Source organism: Ammodytes marinus (genome assembly GCF_949987685.1).
Source record: "Ammodytes marinus genome assembly, chromosome: 1".
Classification (NCBI taxonomy): Eukaryota; Metazoa; Chordata; class Actinopteri; order Uranoscopiformes; family Ammodytidae; genus Ammodytes; species Ammodytes marinus.
In genome coordinates this window covers 12,056,339-12,075,792 of record NC_137230.1, presented here as the reverse complement: position 1 = coordinate 12,075,792, position 19,454 = coordinate 12,056,339, and the positions used below count along the sequence as shown (strand labels likewise).

Sequence of the window (19,454 nt, the reverse complement as noted above, 5' to 3'; positions counted from 1 at the left end):
ACACACACACACACACACACACACACACACACACACACACACACACACACACACACACACACACACACACACACACACACACACACACACACACACACACACACACACACTTCCTTGACAATGATGTGGATCCACATTTATACTTACAACAACATAGAAAAAAGGAATGTTTATAAAGGTAAGCAAAAACACCACATACAGTATATACAAAGCAATTTGGTGAATACCATGTATACTGTAAGAATATAAAGATGTTCACATTCCCCAAAAGCAAAACATTCTTTGTGTTCAACATAATGGACAAAAAAAGATGTAAAATTGTCCTAAATCCAGTTTACATTGTCCAGCACATTTTTCTCAAGGTGACACCATTTTAATAAGAAAAGAAAGAAGTCAGTGCAAGTGTATTATTTATAAATCCTCAATAGTGTGGCAACATTTTCCTCATCTCTCATAAAAAAATTTAAAAAAAATCTTCTTGGCTCAGAAGTACTGTGGTTTTGTACCCTCTCTCAGTCTGAGTTGTAAAGTCAGATAACCAGAAGGTGTAGCTAGTTGAAGTGCTTCTTCAAAGATCTCGAGGATTCATCGGAGACTTTCGACACCCCCTGTGCCCAGGTAGGAGGCATCAGCTGTGCTCACCATTTCAGCTAGTCTTGGCAAGGCACCATGACCGCTGACCAGGATCCAGCATCTTTTTATTTTTTTCAACTCTAGCTGGCACAGCACATTGTCACCTTCTTCTTAGATGGCAGGCTGCAGCTTGCTCAGGTTTCTCTGGTGCATGCTGTGGTGACGCATCAACTCGTCAGAGCGGGCAAACTTCTTCTGACAGTTGGACCAGCGGCAGGTAAAGGGCTTCTCACCTAATAAAAAGCAGGTGACAAAGAAAAGAGAATCGTTTGCTTTATAACGTGAATTCAACTCTTGGATAAGCAAGCTCATGTTTTGCCGTACATGAGTTAAAGGTGCATTGTGTAGAATGTATTGGCATTTTTTTCAGAACAGACTTGGTAGAAATGGAATATAGGTATGTTTTAATTAGTGTATAATTGCTTCAAAATAAAAATTTGCTATTTCTTTTATTTCCTTAGAATGAGCCTTTTATTTTAGAATGGACTTATTTGTTGCTAAACTAAGGCCACTGTAACTTCTGTATTTATTCGAAAGGGAGGGGTTACCTAGGAAGTGTTGTTTTCTAGAACTTTAACCAGTAGATGTCACAAAAAAAAATCAAATATTACACACTGCACCTTTAAAAGCCAGGAGGACCATCTCAATAACCAAAACAATATCTCACTGAGAGAAGAATGGAGAGGTAGAAAAAATAAAGGTATACGCACTTGTTTTACCTGTATGAGTCCGAGTGTGCGTCTTAAGATGGTCTGACCGTGAAAACTTTCTCTGACACGTCTCGCACTGAAAGGGCTTCACCCCTATATGCAGAGCGGTTGTGGAGGAGGAGAAAGAAATGGGAAGTTGGCAGTGGTGAGGATCAAACGTTTGAATACAAGATTAGATGGTGCAATCGCTGCTGTGGAGATAGAAAGCCCTGTAGACTCAAACTGTTCAGGGAGATTTTTTAAAGTTTCAAAACATTTCTGTGCGTGGGAACTAATGACATAAAATGCACTTCTTAAATTTTAATCATTTTGAATTCACACATAGATATGAATTGGCCTTTTTGATGGGGCGGAAACACATGGAGGAAAAGTCAATATCTTTAACTATTCAAATAAAGTAATTAAACATGTTTGAGCAAATAGGAGCTGCAGTGTACTTGAGTTCTGACTGTACTTACTGACCTAAGAGTTAGTCAAATCATGATACAGTATACTAATTCTAACGACTATTACATCTGCCAATACCCATCTTGGGTTTTTAAGTCATTTTCATTTTGTGGACTAAAAACTCCCCACCAGGTTCTTCAAAACTTCGAAATTTCCCAGAAAAAAAAGGTGGTAGCTACATATATGGGCCTGAAAGGAACTCATATAGAAGCTTGTCATTGTGTACCTGTGTGTCTGCGCTGGTGCCTCTTTAACTGGTCTGAGCGAGAGAATCTGCGGCCACAGTCTGTGAAATCGCACTGGTAAGGCTTCTCTCCTGCAAAATAAGTCACCACCATCATTATTATCAGCATCATCGTCATCCAAATTACAGGATTGTATGACTCCCATTGCCTTTCGTACCACCAGCATTTCTCCATGCCAAGTTTCACATCTGCGCCACCACACATTGAATGCGCCACATTCAATCCCATTTAAACTTTCATCAGCAATTATGTGACTGGATTTATTTTACCTTTCACTCACACGGCCACACACATTCAACAATGGGCATTTAAACACCATTTCTACCTTAGAATACAACGATACAATGCATTTGTCATTGTGATTTATAAAAAAAGCATCATCATCATCATCATCATCATCTCACCCGTGTGTTTGCGGCCGTGCATCTGCAGATGTGACAGTTTGAAGTATCTCTTGCTGCAGCCAGGGTAAGCACATACAAACGGACGCTTTTCGTTGGCCTCGGATGACCTCACAACTGGTGGACCGAGACCAGCTACCCGCCTTACATCCTGGAAGAAGAAGAAGAAGAAGAAGAGACAGGGCTTTATAGTAGAGAAGTTCACTTTGTGTATTCATTTACTGTATGTCTGTGTAATCTGTAACGTCTGACTGACCGGAAGTCCCCTGAAGACACCATGTGTGTGTATGTGGTACTGGGCACTGAGGAGCATAGGTGGAGGCGGGTTAGGTGGTTCACTTTCATAGCTGGTTGCATGGCCGCTGCAGAGCAAAAATTAAAAATGTATTAATATACTGAAAATGTTGTGCAAACCTACATAGCCTTAGCCGAAGCAGAAAGGCAGGTATATGCCAGATTGTGTTTATCTAGTCCTAATCCAAGTTGTTATAGGAAAACCATCACAAAGTCAAAGTGACATCAATTTGCAAAAAACTATTTGAATCTTTATAACATATATTGACACACACACACACACACACACACACACACACACACACACACACACACACACACACACACACACACACAGACAGACACACACAGACACTCCCTGGGCAGCAGGCCAGCAGCCATCTGGTCAAACCGTCCTGCTCTGCACTGCCACAAACATGAGTCAAGACTAAAGATTGGAGCATGTTATTTAAAAACAATAATAAAATAGACATTATCACCCTTTCATGGAAGATGCCAGACTGTTCATCTGGTTCCACGTTACACAGTCCAGCTGAGATGCCATTTGGTACAGGTTATCACTGAAGGAAGAATACAGCACAGATATTAGCATTTTACATTAGAGGTAAAAATTAAAAAATAAAACACATTTTATTAAAACAATTATGACATACTGCATGTTCATTCATAAATAAATAAGAAGGTTATGGTTAATTATTCACCTGCTATCATAAAAGATGAAAAGGAAATATTCTATGTCTTTGTTTTTTCCTTTCTTTCTTCATAAAGGAAGGAAACCCTGAAATTATTTAAGACAATATTTATTTTGATATTTATGTTTCCCTGCATCCATTCATTCCGTCAAATCTATTCTGGATGATGAAGATGTTTCATTCAGGGGGAACTCCAAACCGCTCGCTTATTAACACATCCTGTCCACCCACCACACTCCTCACTGGTTTCATTAAAAAACATGGGCTCTGAGCCATTCTTTACCTTGGCAGATCACACTAGTGCACACACACACACACACACACACACACACACACACACACACACACACACACACACACACACACACACACACACACACACACACACACACACACACACACACACACACACACACACACACACACACACACACACACACACACACACACACACACACACACACACACACACACACACACACACACACACACACACACACACACACACACACACACACACACACACACACACACACACACACACTTGACAGAAACACACACACACTTGGAGATGCGATTGTGCACTCTGGAGGGGTGAGCGCCTCCGTGCCTAGCACACCACGGACCAGTGCATGACATCACCCTGTCCTTGGTATCATTAAAAGGCGGGAAACGGTTTCGGGGGAATTCTGGGACGGCATTCCTTGAGAAGTCCTTGAGGGAAGGATTGTGACGGCTCGCTAATCAGCTCTGAACTATGTCAAACAGTGGAAAGACTTGCTGATATCTGACAAACATTCAGGGTGTGTGTATGTGAATGCGTGTGCGCGTGCATGTCCATGTGTTTTGGTTTGAGGGTTTCCAGTTCGTGCCATATAGGCAGGCAGCAGAGTCTTCCTTCCTCTTATCAACTGCTGTTCCAATATTTGGGTTGCATATGTTCTTTTTCTCCCAACAACATCGCACGGCGGCATTCGAAGAATTTCATCCCAATTTACCCTTTTTGCCATTTTGGTTTGCATCAAAATGAAAAAAAAAACAAGTTGAGAAAAAACATGCAGAGGGTTCAAATAAAGCAGATTCCCAGCCTTCCAACTTCTTCTTCCCCCACACACACTTAACTTTCACTCTCACTGAACTTGTCTCTTTTACTTTTCTCCTCATTTTTCCTGAGGGCGGACTCTGGAACATCAGCAGTAGATCACTCACTGTTTGTTTTGGCCTGCTGAGCACCAGTGGGCAGCACTTAACCTCAGAACAAATTAGGATTCACAACCCAGACGCTTTCAGAGGCAGGCACAGGGCTTAACGCAGGATCACAGAGGGTTCACACTTCTGAAATAACTATATACCAGCAAAAGTGAGCGAACCACATGTAGCCTAGTAGTGTTAATGGAAAGAATTCTGGCATTAATTGATGAGTGAGGAGTCTGAAAACTATTAGGGAGTAAAGCGGAATCGCACAGTGAGGGGGGGATACAACATGGCAGGGGTCAAATAAAGCGACGGGAAGCGCATGCAGGGAGAAATAATTGTACCTGTTGTAATTTCTCAACAGCAGAGCCTGGTTGCTCTGACAGGATTCTGGAGGATTGTGGCAACCGAACATAGGAGGAGTAGCCGGATACTGCTGGTCAACTGGATATATATTAAAAAAAAAATACAAAAGCTAATTCAAAATAGGGCTGCAACAAACAACTATTTGCATTATGGATTAATTACACATAAATACACTCATATAAAGGTGCTGTGTTACTTTTGGTGTGTCAGAGAAGTGCATTTTATTTTATGTAGGCCTATATCCTCACAACTGAATAAACAAACTTCCATCACAGGAAAAATGGATCCCTGGAACAATGTTTGAATTTAGAAAGCTAGCTGACAAGTTGCTGTTGAACTGTTCTTGTTTACAACGATAGGGACCACAGTTTTGTTTAAATACATATTCTAGTCTTACGTTTGGTTCCAGGTGCCTCGAAATAACTTAATTTTAATTGAGGATGATACGATTATTCAATACTTAGAATTACATGTAGAGAACATATGTTTTGTAAAAAGTACTACAGGCTCTGTAAATGTCAACAAATCCCCTTTTCCTGAAACTGCATAGTGCACCTTTAATGTTATCAATAAAAGAAAAGTTTTGAGAAGCAACAAGCAGTGGATTTTTTTTTGGATACATTTTCATCCAATTACCCAAACAGAACCAACGACAAATGGTTTCAACGTCACATTGAAATGTTGCTTTTCCATCAAAGTTCATTGCCCTTCAAACCTTCCCACAAATCCACGGGTATAAAAAAAACATTCAAATACATTTATGCAAATTCTAGACATAGGCCCACTATTGTACGTAGACGCACAGCTCTGCTTTTCAAAGACAGAGAATAACGGGTCAATCAAAAACAGTGGTCCCTTTCAGGTTCATATAGTATATTGGTCCCTAGACAGTTATTTTGACATTCCAGCAGAGTCGCATAAAGCTGTTTCCTCAAGTTATCATTTCCAGAGTCATTAACCATACGTGTGCTCAAAGAGCGAAAAGAGGGGAGAGTGTGTCGTTTATGTCTGCCTGTGTGTATGGATGTGTGTGCAGACATAGGAGGAGAGAGATGAAGGAAAATATAATAGCCATCCTGTTGTGATATGTAAATGACGGGTTACTAATATAACCTTGCGGTGACATGACAGTCTCCTACTCTAAGCGAGTCAATTTAGTGAAAAGGCGTATAGGATAAAGGCAGTCACCTATGTTGTTTGGCGATGACAGCGTGTCCTCATGTTTGAAGGACAGGCTGGGGAGCTGAGGGGTGTGGTGAGATGGAGTGTGGCCGTAGCTGGGGTTGCTGTCCAAACCCACTGCTCCATAACCTGGGAGAGGAAAAAAAACACAAAAAAAAATTAATGATTAAACACAAAAGCAATGGAAAGATTAAAAATTATTGCATCTAAAAGAAATGTATTCTCTTGAACTGGACTACCAACATTCAGTTTGCTTTAAACAAATTTTGAATTAAATGTTACGTCTTGAACAGCATAAGAAATAAGCTGGACACATTTCTGAGAACATAGGAACCTTCTATGGACCTCTGATCACGACCTATAGCTTGCTGAACTTAACTTGACTCCACTGTATCAGAGGAGACATGCTTTATGACCTAAGCTGATATTTCTATTTATAAAAAAAAATCCTATAATTTAAAAATAAATATATATATTTTATTTTAATCAATTTATAGTTTATTATTTATTTCAATATTAATACTATAAATTTGTTTTGTGTTCTTTTTTCCGCATCCATTTAAATGTCTTTGTTTAAGTGTTTAATATAGGAAATAATACAGAAATAATTGAGAAAAAAAAAACGCATCTCTCCGAATCGGGTTACCACCTCGCAAATGACTGTAGCATTCTGAAGCTTGCAAAGTTATTGGAATCCCCCTGGGAGTAGGCTAGCTCTTAGTCCCTGGCTGAGTCACCACAGAGAGAGCATTCAATCAAGCTACTAAATCCTCTTTCTTTGTAACATTTTCTGTCCCCCCCCCCTCCATATTTCTTTGGCCTTGTGGTTGCAATATTTATGGAAGGTGGAAAAAGAAAATTTGGCAAACTGACCACAGACAGACTGAAATGAGCTGTTGGAGGATATGCTCAGTAAGAAAAGAAAAAAAAAGTTTAGAAGTTATGAATTGTGGGTATGCTAACTTAATTAAAGTTGAAAGTCTTGAAATACGTAATGTTACATATTTTATTGCAATTATTTGAGTGCTATACGTTTTGTTAAAGCTTAAAGAACGTTACGTGGGTGTGAGAAAGCTGAGTGAAATGTTTTATTTTGCATGCACATACAGCGTTAGGGAGGTTGATTTATCCAGAGTGCGGCCCCAAAAAAGGATGTTGAAAGGCTTCTGAGAAAAAAAATGATTCACATGACTCTCTTACTTAAGTCTCAGCAGCCAGGGAGCATGACGCTGAGTATTTTATCACTTCATTGAAAAAGTACTTTCCACTGAAACACAAGAACAATACTCCCCGCACAACACCGTCTAGTCACATCGGCAGACACGTACGGGTTTGGAACCTCTGACCTCTGAGTTATGACGCTATGCATTGTTTACAGTAAAGCCAGAGACATCATATCTGTGTTCACACTTTGCAGGAAACACAGATGAAGTGTGATTCCACATTAGGATTTAGGGACTTCAAAAACACCCAGAGGTATCGTTTTCGGAGCAGTAACCCGAGCTCATGATTCACAGTTCATCCTTTGGGTATTTCTTCCAGTGATAGTCTTTGGTTTTTTTGTTTTGGAAAAAATTCTTCTGGAGAATACCCTTGGAAAAAAAAAGATCTCAAGCCAATGTGTTTTAAGCTGTCCTACTTAACTTTATAACAGGAATTTTTTGTCTCTTTATTGACTGCTCTGCCAAAATTTGCCAAATATTAAAAAAATTATCCAAAGCGTGATTTTGTTTTTATTTTTATCGCTAGCAATACATTTCCGATATCATGTCACTCCCTGAGTGCCTGTGTGATTCTGGTGTGAATGTAGGGGGCTAACGACAAAAGGGACTGAAAATAGTATTTAGAGAAGACGTTGTGTCTAGTCACAGTCAAATTTACTGTAAGTGCAGTGATTATTGTGGACATTACAGTGAGAAAAGAAGAAAAAATTAACTTTTTTAAATTGAAAATCTTACATATCATACAGCTTTACCTTTTGAAACTTTCGAGTTAAACGTTCTGTTTGCCACCTGTTCTTGTCTTATTTTAATTCACTTGATGAATTAAGGTTCTTGAATGAGTACTCGCAACATTCTCTGTGGCAGATGATTTATACAGTTATTTTTCTTTATTTGCTTGATTGGTATGTTCGCTACACATGGATTGGTTTGACACAGTGTTCGAGATATTCTTTAAATTACTGCTGATTTTAAGACAAGATCAAGTTTGACTTTAAAACTGTTCATCAAAAAAAAAACTAATTATATTCATAATTGGTAACAATAAGTGACATGTAATATATAACCTTGTTTTAGCCAAAAAAAATAATAACGCTTAGCCCATCAGTGCTGGGTAAAGTGTGTTGGTGTTATATTGAGTCACTTTGGACCCATGGATGTTTAGTGTGTATCATCAAATAATTTGAACGTATATCCAACAACTAAACTATTACCAAACTAAAAAATACAACTACTGGTATTGCATTTGACAAATAGAAAATTAAGGTATGCAGTTTTATATGGATCCCCATTAGCTCCAGCATAAGCAAGAAGCTATTCTTCCTGGGGTCCTGCAGTTTTCATTTTGACAATACAAAAATACGTACTGTTTTCTTTTCAACACTTTAACACTCCTTGCACTTCAGCAAATGAGCACTTGTTTATCAATGTATGTTTTATGATTCTGTCAATTTGTGGTCAGCTTATGTGGTGTCTGTTTTTAAGTCTTCTATCTATGTCATTATTTGTTACGGTTGCTGTTACTGTTTTTGTTTTCATTTGTGTAGTGGCATTAATGTATACGTTGCTTTACATCAACCTGCCAAGGGACTCAGGATGGAAATTAGCCTCTGGCTACATTCTTGTGTATTTAAATGTTCATTAATATGCCTTGTCCCTGAAATAAAGAAATAGAAATTGAAATAGTGAAACCATATGAACGATCTACTTTAACATCAGCTCTGAATTATAAATTCAAGACAATGAGAAATGCTTACTGGTGCCATGACAGTTATTTTGACTTCGCCAGGGACTGATAATCAAACAATTATTTCTTCTGATAAGGTCTTGTAGACACCAGTGCAAAGGAAATTTGTTATAAATCTGTGTCAGAGCATTACCGGAAAGCTGCCAAGCCTAGTCCTGACATGGGACAGAATGACCCAGCAGTCAGCACATAACATCCGCTCAGACATATCACGGCAACCAAAACACTAAACACCGATGTTTTAGAGTATTTAAACGTGGATTCTATCTACTGGGATCTGTAAAACAAGCTCTACTTAATGTGTCACGGCCCCTACATAACACAGCGGGGGTTGAGGTATAGGACTGGTGATGGAGCATGCTTACCCTGGTTCCTGGGTGCAGGGGGACTGTCCATGCAGGCGGGCAGGTAGGTTCCATTGGGAAACATCCTTGGTTGACCAGTGGCGGTTGGCTCTCCAAAGGGCCCCACTCGACAGGGCCCTGAGCCTGTAAACTGGCCCGTGAAGTGCACCGTGAAGGCCCCCAGGCCACAGTGAGGGTCCTCTATGGGGTCGGTGGTGCCCCAACTCGGTTCCTGCTTGATGAGGGAGTGGTGGGAGGGCAGGGAGCCGTAGGGAGAGCCAGGGTGGAGGTCCAACAGTTGGGTCCACTGGCCACCGCCAACAGACATCCCACAGCCACCACCAGCCCCTGGTAAGGAAGGTATCGGAGGCGCTGGACTTAAGAGGTTCAGATCTCGAACATCTGACCCCATGGACATGGACCCAACACACGGCTCAGTCAGCATTGGTTAAGGCAGTTTGAGAAGGTCCAAAGAAGGGAGTGACGATATTCCAGTAAGAGACACACGGCTGGTAGATTGAAAAGTCACACAGGGAAAAAGTTTAACAAAAAACTAACTGAAGATAACTGGAAGCACGGAGGAAAGTCCTCTGCAGACCAACAAGAACTAGTGGTCACGATATGTTATGGAGACATCTCTACCACCACAAGTGATGAACTGGATAGTGAAAATAAATGAATTAGCGAAGATGAGCTAAAATCTGGATGCTCAAGTGCTCAAGCTCCCCGAGTGTCTGCGGTGGGCTTCAGGAGTGGGAGTCAAGTGAGGGAAACAGTGCCTTGTCCCTCTGTCTCTACAATGTCTGACTTTCCTTAACACTACTTGAAGGCTCAAGTAGTGCGTAACTCACTGGGCAGGGGGGAGGAGCGAGGAGGGCTGAGAAGAAGATGACTCCCTCTGCCTCGCCCCGTCCAGCACAGACTGCACTTCTGAATATTCTGACTATAATGTCCCATAGGCATGAGCGGCTGTTGCTCTTCATTGTTTGTCGGAGTTCAAGAGTTGCTCCTATTGAGTGTTATCGGAGATAGTTATATTGGGCTAAAAGTGTTTTTATTGAGTTTTTCTAGAGATTAAGAGTATAGGCCTAGTATTAGCATGAGGAAGAGAAGGGTTGCTGGTTAGGGTTAGGGTTAGTCCACACCATGCTGATTTTTTGGGTGTGCACACATAAAGATTATTGTTTTAATGGCTCAGAAAATTCTACATTTTAAATTATCCAATTTCCTGCATGTGTGTGTCAAAGAATCCTGAATATCTGATTTCTAAATGAGTAAAAAATCGTTTTACTTCAAAATAGTAGACTTTTTTTTTTAAATATGTAAATTCCAAAACAGCAAAACAAAAATGTTTGTTCTCTGTGAACTATTGCCCTGAGCCATGCCCTCACACATTCACCGTCATTTCTGACTCTACTGACTCAAGTCTTTTCTGAAACACTTTCAAAACAAGTTACCAGTTTGATGATGCAACTTTGTAAATGAAGAAACGGTAAAAGCAAAAGGCATATAAGTCAGAAGAAAGCAGAACCTCAGTTTGGGAAAAGGTTATATATTTTCCTTTTTACCAATGTTTTCATTGTGTTTATGTTTAGAAAGCCAAAGATGGTAGTGCCTTTATTGTATTCAATACATCAGAGGCATTTTCTTATTACATCGATGACATGTTTAAAAAATGCACTATACCGTTTTGGGGAATATGCTTCTATTTACAGAGGCTGCAGTTAGTTAAACATAATGTCATTTTTAGTATTGAAAAATTATATTATCATTAAACAAAACAAAAATTATTTTGAGGAAAGTGGAACAAAACGTAAGACTATAATCTGTACTTTGGTAAACCAAACTGTGGGCCCTGCTGCTGTAAATAACAACAGTGAAACAACAACATTTCAGGTAGCTTTCTATCTTCAAACAGTGTTCTAGGGATTACGTTTTCTAGTGAGGAAAATTTGCTTGTTCAGTTCTGAAAATATATCTAAGAAAATGTTCACTTCCCTGACACACCAAAAGTTACATAGTGCACCTTTAAACATGTAAAAATTGAGCTCTGAATTATTCCCACTTTGGAAACTGGACTAAAAGCAATTCGCATAAACTGCATGGCCTTGGAGCAAAGCCACATAACACAAAAGGATAATTATTTATTAGTCGAGGGCAGGGGGAGTTTTTGTCTGTGTGTGCGTGTGTGTGTGTGTGTGTGTGTGTGTGTGTGTGTGTGTGTGTGTGTGTGTGTGTGTGTGTGTGTGTGTGTGTGTGTGTGTGTGTGTGTGTGTGTGTGTGTGTCTGAGTGTGTGTGTGTGTGTGTGTGTGTGTGTGTGTGAGCGCTTAAAAAAGATAGAGGTTTTGACCTTAACTCAAGCTTAACTCAATGTGGAACTATACACAGGAATGCAGTAAGTTGGAATATGCCAATGAATTCAAGACAGCTGCTGTGGATCTTTTAACATTTTTATATTTGTCAGATCAGCAGGCGGGTTCCTCCTTCCCTTAAAGGCGTGAACAGTGGCAATGTGTGTTCGGTGGCTATTCAAAAACATACTGTACTGCATTCAATGTATCGCAAAGTTTATAAGAAAAACGTTGATTGCACTATTGGTATAACTGTAAAAGCCAATATATTAAGATTTAAAAAGTGATTACCAGTATGTATGTTCATGGAGTATTGTTTATGTTTACCTGATGAAAATAGCACAAAAAAAACTTTGAAGAAAATACATTTCCCACATTACTCAATGAAGTCTCCCCTTTACTTTCAAGTCTATGTGGGCATTATGTTTCATTTTCACTCTGTGCAAAACCAAAAGTAAGTCTCAGACTGTCTGTCAATTGAAATTAATTGCTTAGCTAATGGCCCATTGGACACCTTTTACAATTCAGACCACAACACGGTGGTTGATGATAAATGGTCCAACAGGGAATTCATTTTCCAAAGTGATTCCGTTAATTTAATGATATCTCACACTCATTCCTAATATGTCATTAAAGGTCCACTGCAGGTTTGAGATAACGGACTGGGGGGGGGGGGGGGGTTGTTGCTGCGAGGTGAAGAGTATTAGCACTTTCCCGCTCATCAACATCTGGATTATTAGTCTAGGATTCCAGTGAACAGCAGTGACTCCTGACTCAACTTAAAGAGAAGTGGTGGGTGGTGGGGTGGTGAGAGGGAAAGTTTGAATGGGCAAAGACATGTAAAAAAAGGATACAAAAAGGAGAGAGAAGTCTACAGTCATTGTAAGAGTGATGAAATCAGCTGGCAAACTGCTGAGGTGGCGTCACTGAATATTGCACAATGTCACAGAAGTGTCTTTCTAACGGCCTGTTGACTCCAGTTCTGATGACTCTATGAAGGTGGTATTATGTGATTCTGGATATGGCTTATAATGAATTTTTTTTTGTCAAAATCTGTAAATATTTCTTCACAATATACCTGTCTGCACTGGGTACATGTTGAAAAAAAATGAATGCATTTAAAACACAGGCTAGGCCCTGTAAACGAGAAGCCTATGCAAACAAAGTGGTTCTAACTTACCCAGCGTAGCTAGCAACATTGTTATCGATATAGGCTAAGTATTTGGTTTCAACACCTATTTAAATACTGACCGTATTCAATTGTGTATTTGTTTTACCCCGTCTAGGACCACAATAACAAATCTATTTTTCCAGTTTATTTGCAAGACAAGGTAATATATGACCATCTTACAGTCCGAGCATATCTGCTGACATCCCTTGCTGCGGTCGTAACCTTACAAATGTCCCTGAAGGCTAAACACGGATTCATCTGGGTGGCTTGTGGTCATGGAGAAGATAAAGTGCTCTCTGACTTACTCTATTCCCGGAGATAAACGAGTGCAAAGGCAGACCCCAAACCCCTGAGGAACACCCACACATTCAGGGGGGTGTCTACGCGGCCCACTTCAAAATAGTACCAAATGAAATAAATTTCTCCCTAAAGCTATTTGAGAAAAACCTTCCGTGGTCCGCCTACTACAAACAAAACACAAACGTAATTGATGTACAGCGTGTACAAAAGGTTGTGGCACAATTTAAAGTATCTCGCCAAAAAATCAGAGAGAGTGAAAGAAAGAGCAGCATGTCTGAGCCAAGGCAAATGCTGGCCGTCCCTTCCCCAAGCGGAGGAGCCTTTAGCAGGGATTCATCAAAGGTGACGGGCCCCGGGAGAAAACAACCCTTTCAGCCCCTATGACGGATGGCAGTCCCCAAATACACCCATTCCTCAGATCAATCTCTGGCTAACTCAGGGTTTAAAACAACATCACCGTGCAGGGTATAGGGGAAATGGTCAATACTGCCTGTGACCCTGAACAAGAAATACACAAGACTCAAACTTTCTTCAGCAGCGGATGAGTAAGAGGGAATAGGAGAAGGGCTTTGGTTTCAGAGAGACTGATAAACTACACAAATATGTGACCTGGCAGGACATATGAAAAATAAATTAACCTTTTTTTATACCATTTTAGTAAACATCTGTATTCAGGCTACTGCATTTGAAGATAGACAGCCTATTAAAAGTGGAATCAATGATTCTTGAGAATGCTTGCTTTTTTGTCAAAATCAGTTAATATCTCTCCACGATGCGCTACCTGTCACACTCTGTGTGTGCTGAAGAAAATCTGGTGTTAATACACAGCCTAGGGCTCTAATAAGGGGTATGTTGCTAGCTTCAGCTTTCCCCCTTTGTTTACATACCCTTTGTTTACGTACAAGCTTACAGAGCCTAGGCTGTGCATTAACATTGGATTTTTTTTCAGCACACAGTATGGACAGGTTGTGGAACGTGATGAGATATTCGCTGATTTTGACAAAAACAGATTTTGACACAAGCGTTCTCAAGAATCGCTGTCTTCACCTTAAAAAGCATCCTTTTTGGATCAAGAGCCCTAATGACAATTTATTTAAATGTTTTGTATCCATATAGGGGAGAGTGGCCTAAGTTGTGCATTTTGGAAGTTGTGCCACCCCTTGTTTCTAGAAAACCATGGAAGAAATTGGAAATATGACCACATATTTAAGAAGAGCCATCCATTTGACTCATCTTGCAAAGAAGGGAGACACAAGGAATAAGATAGAAGCACATTTAAGCTCAAAAAACTGTGTTTTGCCTTTCAAAGTAAAATTTCCATGATCATGGTTTTTTGATTATTGTGTCTGAACAATTATAGACAAGTTTGAAAACATTTGACACATGTTTTAGTGCTTTGGTGTGCTACATTTAGCACAATGTCAGCCCTAAATTGCTGCATCATGCTTATTATCCAAATTTCTGGGATTGGGGTGATTTGTGCCAAAGGGCCTAGGTGAGTTATAAGTAAGTAAGTAAGTAAAATGTATTTATAAAAGCACATTTATGACAGTTTGCACTGTCCAAAGTGCTGTACATAGTGCATTCAGTAGGTAAACAATGAAGGTAAAATAACAATAACCAAAATAAAAGACGTAAAGCCCATACATCCACATAAACACAGATAATAGTGCAGAGGTAAGATAGTTAATGGGGAGGAAACACTAGGGTGTACATATGGGTTTTGAGACTTGATTTAAAGGCAGAAATGTAGGGGGAATCACATTTGTCAGGTGGCAGTTGGTTCCACAAGCACGGAGCAACTAGTGTAAAGTACATTTCTGAGAGTTGTGCCAGTGGCATGGCTGTATACGCTGGTCACCAAAAGAAAGTGATTGTCTACAGTAGCTCAGAAGAGAGTGACATCTCAATTCCACTTAACGACACCACTGATGAGAGTTCAGATGGCCAGAAAGATGATGATGGTGACTTTGTCATTGTGAGCTTTGCAGGTAAAACCATTAGATCTGCTAGGCCTTGTTTAAGAAAATTGACCTTTAATCTTTGTAAAATATTTACTTTAAATACACCTTAAATAAGTGATTGTCTAATGGATTTGTCTTGCATTACAGTTTATGAGATATATAGCAATGGCAAAATTTACCCCATGGTATTCTCTCCAACCGCACAACTTACACCACACCGGGGGCAAGTAGTGCAACAAGACAACTTTTTTTCAGAAATCTATATTTCTTCAACAGTTTATTCCAGATCCGAAGTTTGTATTGCCAGGGATGCACAACACCTTGAAATATATGTACATGTTTGAGTTGGAGACTTTACTGTGTGAAAAGTTGCACAACTTAGGCCACTCTCCCCTAAGTGTTAAAATGGTGGCGATATTATCATCAAAAACTGGCCTGCAGGAGATGGCTGCCAAATAGCAACAGGTGTGATTTTTATTGTGCTGACGGTGGGATAAAAAAATTCACTTCTCTGTGTGTGCATGGAAACAAACTGATAACAAACCCAACATCAGTGTTTTGTAATGTTTCTTCATTTCCCCCCTATCTTCCTGTGGCCTCTAAGAAATTGTTACTATTTAAATCAAAACAAGGGCAGAACAATATTCCTTTTGTATTCCCTCGCTACTAACTCAGAGCACTGTTGGGAGTTTGTGACAGCCAGGCCTCTCGTTGAGATAACAAAATGTGAATACACTTTGTCTTTATCACTCATTGCTTTATACATTTAAAGGTTGAGTCGGCCATTCTGTAGACCACTTGTTGTCAAAATCACTTTTTGTCAAAATCAGTGAATATCTCCTCACAATCCACTACCTGACGGAACTGGGAAGCACTAAAAGAAATCCAGTGTAAATACTCAGCCTTGGCTCTAAAAACTGGTATGTAAACAAAGGGGGGCCACTGTAGCTAGCAACATGCCCGTTTACAGAGCCTGGGCTGAGTATTAAAACAGTTTTTTTTTCAGCGCAGACAGTAACGACAAGTAGCAGATCGGGAGGAGATATTGATCAAACACTGATCAAAGATTTTTGAAAACAAACACTCTCCAGAATTGCTGACTCCACCTTTAAGGGTTTACATTCATATACTCTAATATTAAACCATAAAGTAATTTCTCATGTCATGAGGACAATGTCAAACTTTTCCTTTAAACAGCAAGTAGATTGTGCCTCTTCCCTATGAACCCATCTTTCAAAACAACAATCGTCAGTTTTTAATTTTCTCTCCTATCGTCTCTGGGCGCTCTTCAAAGTGTTGCATATCAGCCTGGAGATAAGAAAGGACAGAAGAAAGAACTGTGGGAGAGCGGGCATTTCCATGGTTCATGTGTCAGACACAACAACCGGTCCTGTGATCCTTCACACGCCCGTTCTCTTCTCATTGTTGATGATCACCTTTCCCCTCTATACCCAGACCTAAGATTCCACCCCTCTCCCATACTCGTACACATTAAGAGCCTGGATGTTCCTGGATCAAATGCAAGAAGAAACACTTTAAACTGAATATGAGCACTCGGGTCAAAACTAACTGTGAACTGAATGACGAGGAAAATGCTGGCGATATTCTAAATCTTTGATTGTGTCAACAAATAATATGAAAAAGACTAAACCAACCCGAGCCAATATTTGGGAAAATTTAAACTTTTAGAACATCAACATTTAAATTAGTTTTTCTTTAAGCTAAATAATATGCCATAACAGTTTAGCAAACGTTATTCAAACAGTGCATTTGTATGGGACTATTTTTTAGCTGTCTATTAATACACATTTGGGAGTATTTATGCAACGTGGGACTGACTCAGACCAGTGTCTAGTGTTTTTTTGGAACAGTGTGGCTCAATTATGTGTTTCTGGACAATCATGGAGCTCGCTGGCACAGATAAATAAGCCGTAGTGGAAAAAGTATTCAGTTAAAGCAGCAATACCACCCTATTAAAGTACCAGCAAAAATAATTTAAAAAAAGTATGCAAGTATTATAAGTCTTCTGTATTCTTAATGCACTCATTATATAATATTCATTAACGATCGATGCTGTGTTGGCGTTTGTTTAAAATAAGAAATAAATTTGAACTTAGAAGCTACGAGGAATTTTAATTTTTCACATGTGACAATATGTAAGTAATGGTAATTACTTACATATTGTCACATATATATATATAAGTTTACATTGCTTATTAATGGTAATAAGCAATGTAAACTTTGATATAGTACCATTTGGGGAAACACAGGATGTCTGTCTTCCTGCCTGCTGTAAATAGTTTTGTCTAAGTCCCCGGGAAATCGTAAATATTGTTTTTTTCGCTGATGGTCTTGTTTGCTGTTACAGGTAATGTATGATAATCAGAGGAAAAATTAGACTGTTTCATGAACATTTAAAACTTCCTAGTATAGGATGTTTAACATTGACACTGGTTATAATGTTTGAGTACCGTATATTTGTATTCCAACACAAGCTTTTTAAATTCATTTATTTAAGAAACACATGGGTGTGTCAGTGATCTCCCAAGTGTCTTATGGATTTTTCCTGAGCAACCTACAGCATGCCTCATCCCAGCAGGTGCCTGTGTGTCACCGTCAAGGCTAGCCTTTATCAGTTCTTTACAGTAAACCACAGCCTCTTCCATGCTGTCACACCCTAGCAGCTGTGGCCGGGGCGTAAGCAGTCATCAGAAAACATTTCACGTATCTCCAGCTAGCGGTTACTGTCTGTTGTCATACCCTTAAGCCTCATTCTAGAAATGGATATACAAAGGTTTACGGTATGAGTTATGTGCACAGTGATAGGAAAATATGACATTTACCACAATCGACACAGAATGTGACCTCTGACACGTGACTTTAGGGAAATTCTGCTTCACTGCAACTTTCTCAATCCCAGGAAGAAACTACATTAGGCAGAAAATAATTAGCCTGATTTATAACATAGTTTTACTGCTATAGTTATGGAAGAAAATTATCATTTTGTTGAATATCTAGTACTTTGTAGCCATTTTAGGGGGGAAAAACACATGTCTTGTGTCTGAGCAATTATACTCATTATTGAGTATTAATGGCTGTCTGTTCTCTGTCTTCAGCATAGTATTCATCAGCACTAATGAAACAGCCTAAATGATATCTCAAAGCAGAGGGTCACACAGTTCAATGTGCCTCTCTGATAAGTATTTCTTAAAATCCGGCATGTATAACTTCAAGCCAAATATTGTGCAATGTATACCCGATTGAAACACATTTGATCCTTAGTTTGACTGTGCCTTTTGAACCCTTATTGCTCCTCCGACCTGGCCCGTGAGTGTGTGTAATATAAACACAGCTTGATGACAAGAGACCACTCCATCATTAGTGGAGCCCCAGTGACTCCATCTATCCAGGCAGGAACGTCAGAATTCCTGGAAGAATATAGCTGCTCTTTTTTTTCTCATTGCTGCTGCCATTAGGTTGAAACAGAGCACACACATTCCAAATGGGGGGTTGAGGGTGGGGGGTGGGGGGGATTAACGACCTCAGATAGCTCAACAACGCGAATGAAAACCCGCTCTGATTGATTGCTAGGCCCTTTGGTGTGATATGAAGCCGGTCATTCAGTGATATGGCAAGATAACAGTGGTATTTCACGTACCAACCTTCCTTTTGTACAGTACAGCCACGTCAGTAATCTAATAGGTGTCCAATACTATGGTATGAGGAGATAAGTGATCGCAGAGGCAAAACGGCTATCACAGTAGACCATAGGCATTCAGTAAAACAAGTTATGTGCATTTAGCAGAGGGATAGGGCCGGTTAAAGCTGCGTGAATTAACTTGTGGCCAGCAGGGGGCAGAAAAAACATCAAAACACAAAGAGATACACGGACAAAAGACATTACTTGGAAATTAAGTTGTTATGGCTTACCTGTTAGCAAACAATTGCGGACTTTCACGTCCGGACACAGAGCAACATTGCCATGCATTTGGAGTTGTGTTTCATGCCAGCCTGACAATATAAGCGCAATATGCCCCCTCCATTTTGCTCTCAAAAAATATCTGGGTGTCTAATATGCTAGTTTATTTTGAAGCATGCAGCCTGTTACAAAAGTTCAAAAGGTAGGGGTTTTGTATTATCAATTAATCTGCTACAATTTCCTTGATTTATATATAAATCAATTGGTCTAAAA

The 19,454-nt window shown here is 39.7% G+C and overlaps 1 protein-coding gene across 1 annotated transcript; it reads right to left on the bottom strand.

Annotated features, from left to right (window-relative positions):
• Nucleotides 1-744: 744 nt before the first annotated feature.
• On the bottom strand, nt 745-9,920 carry wt1b (WT1 transcription factor b; the record flags this gene model as incomplete). Its single annotated transcript, XM_080026415.1, has 9 exons — nt 745-866; nt 1,344-1,436; nt 2,017-2,106; nt 2,440-2,587; nt 2,693-2,798; nt 3,210-3,290; nt 4,961-5,060; nt 6,171-6,293; nt 9,497-9,920. 9 exons carry the CDS (start codon nt 9,918-9,920, stop codon nt 745-747), a joined length of 1,287 nt encoding a protein of 428 aa, XP_079882541.1.
• Nucleotides 9,921-19,454: the final 9,534 nt, after the last annotated feature.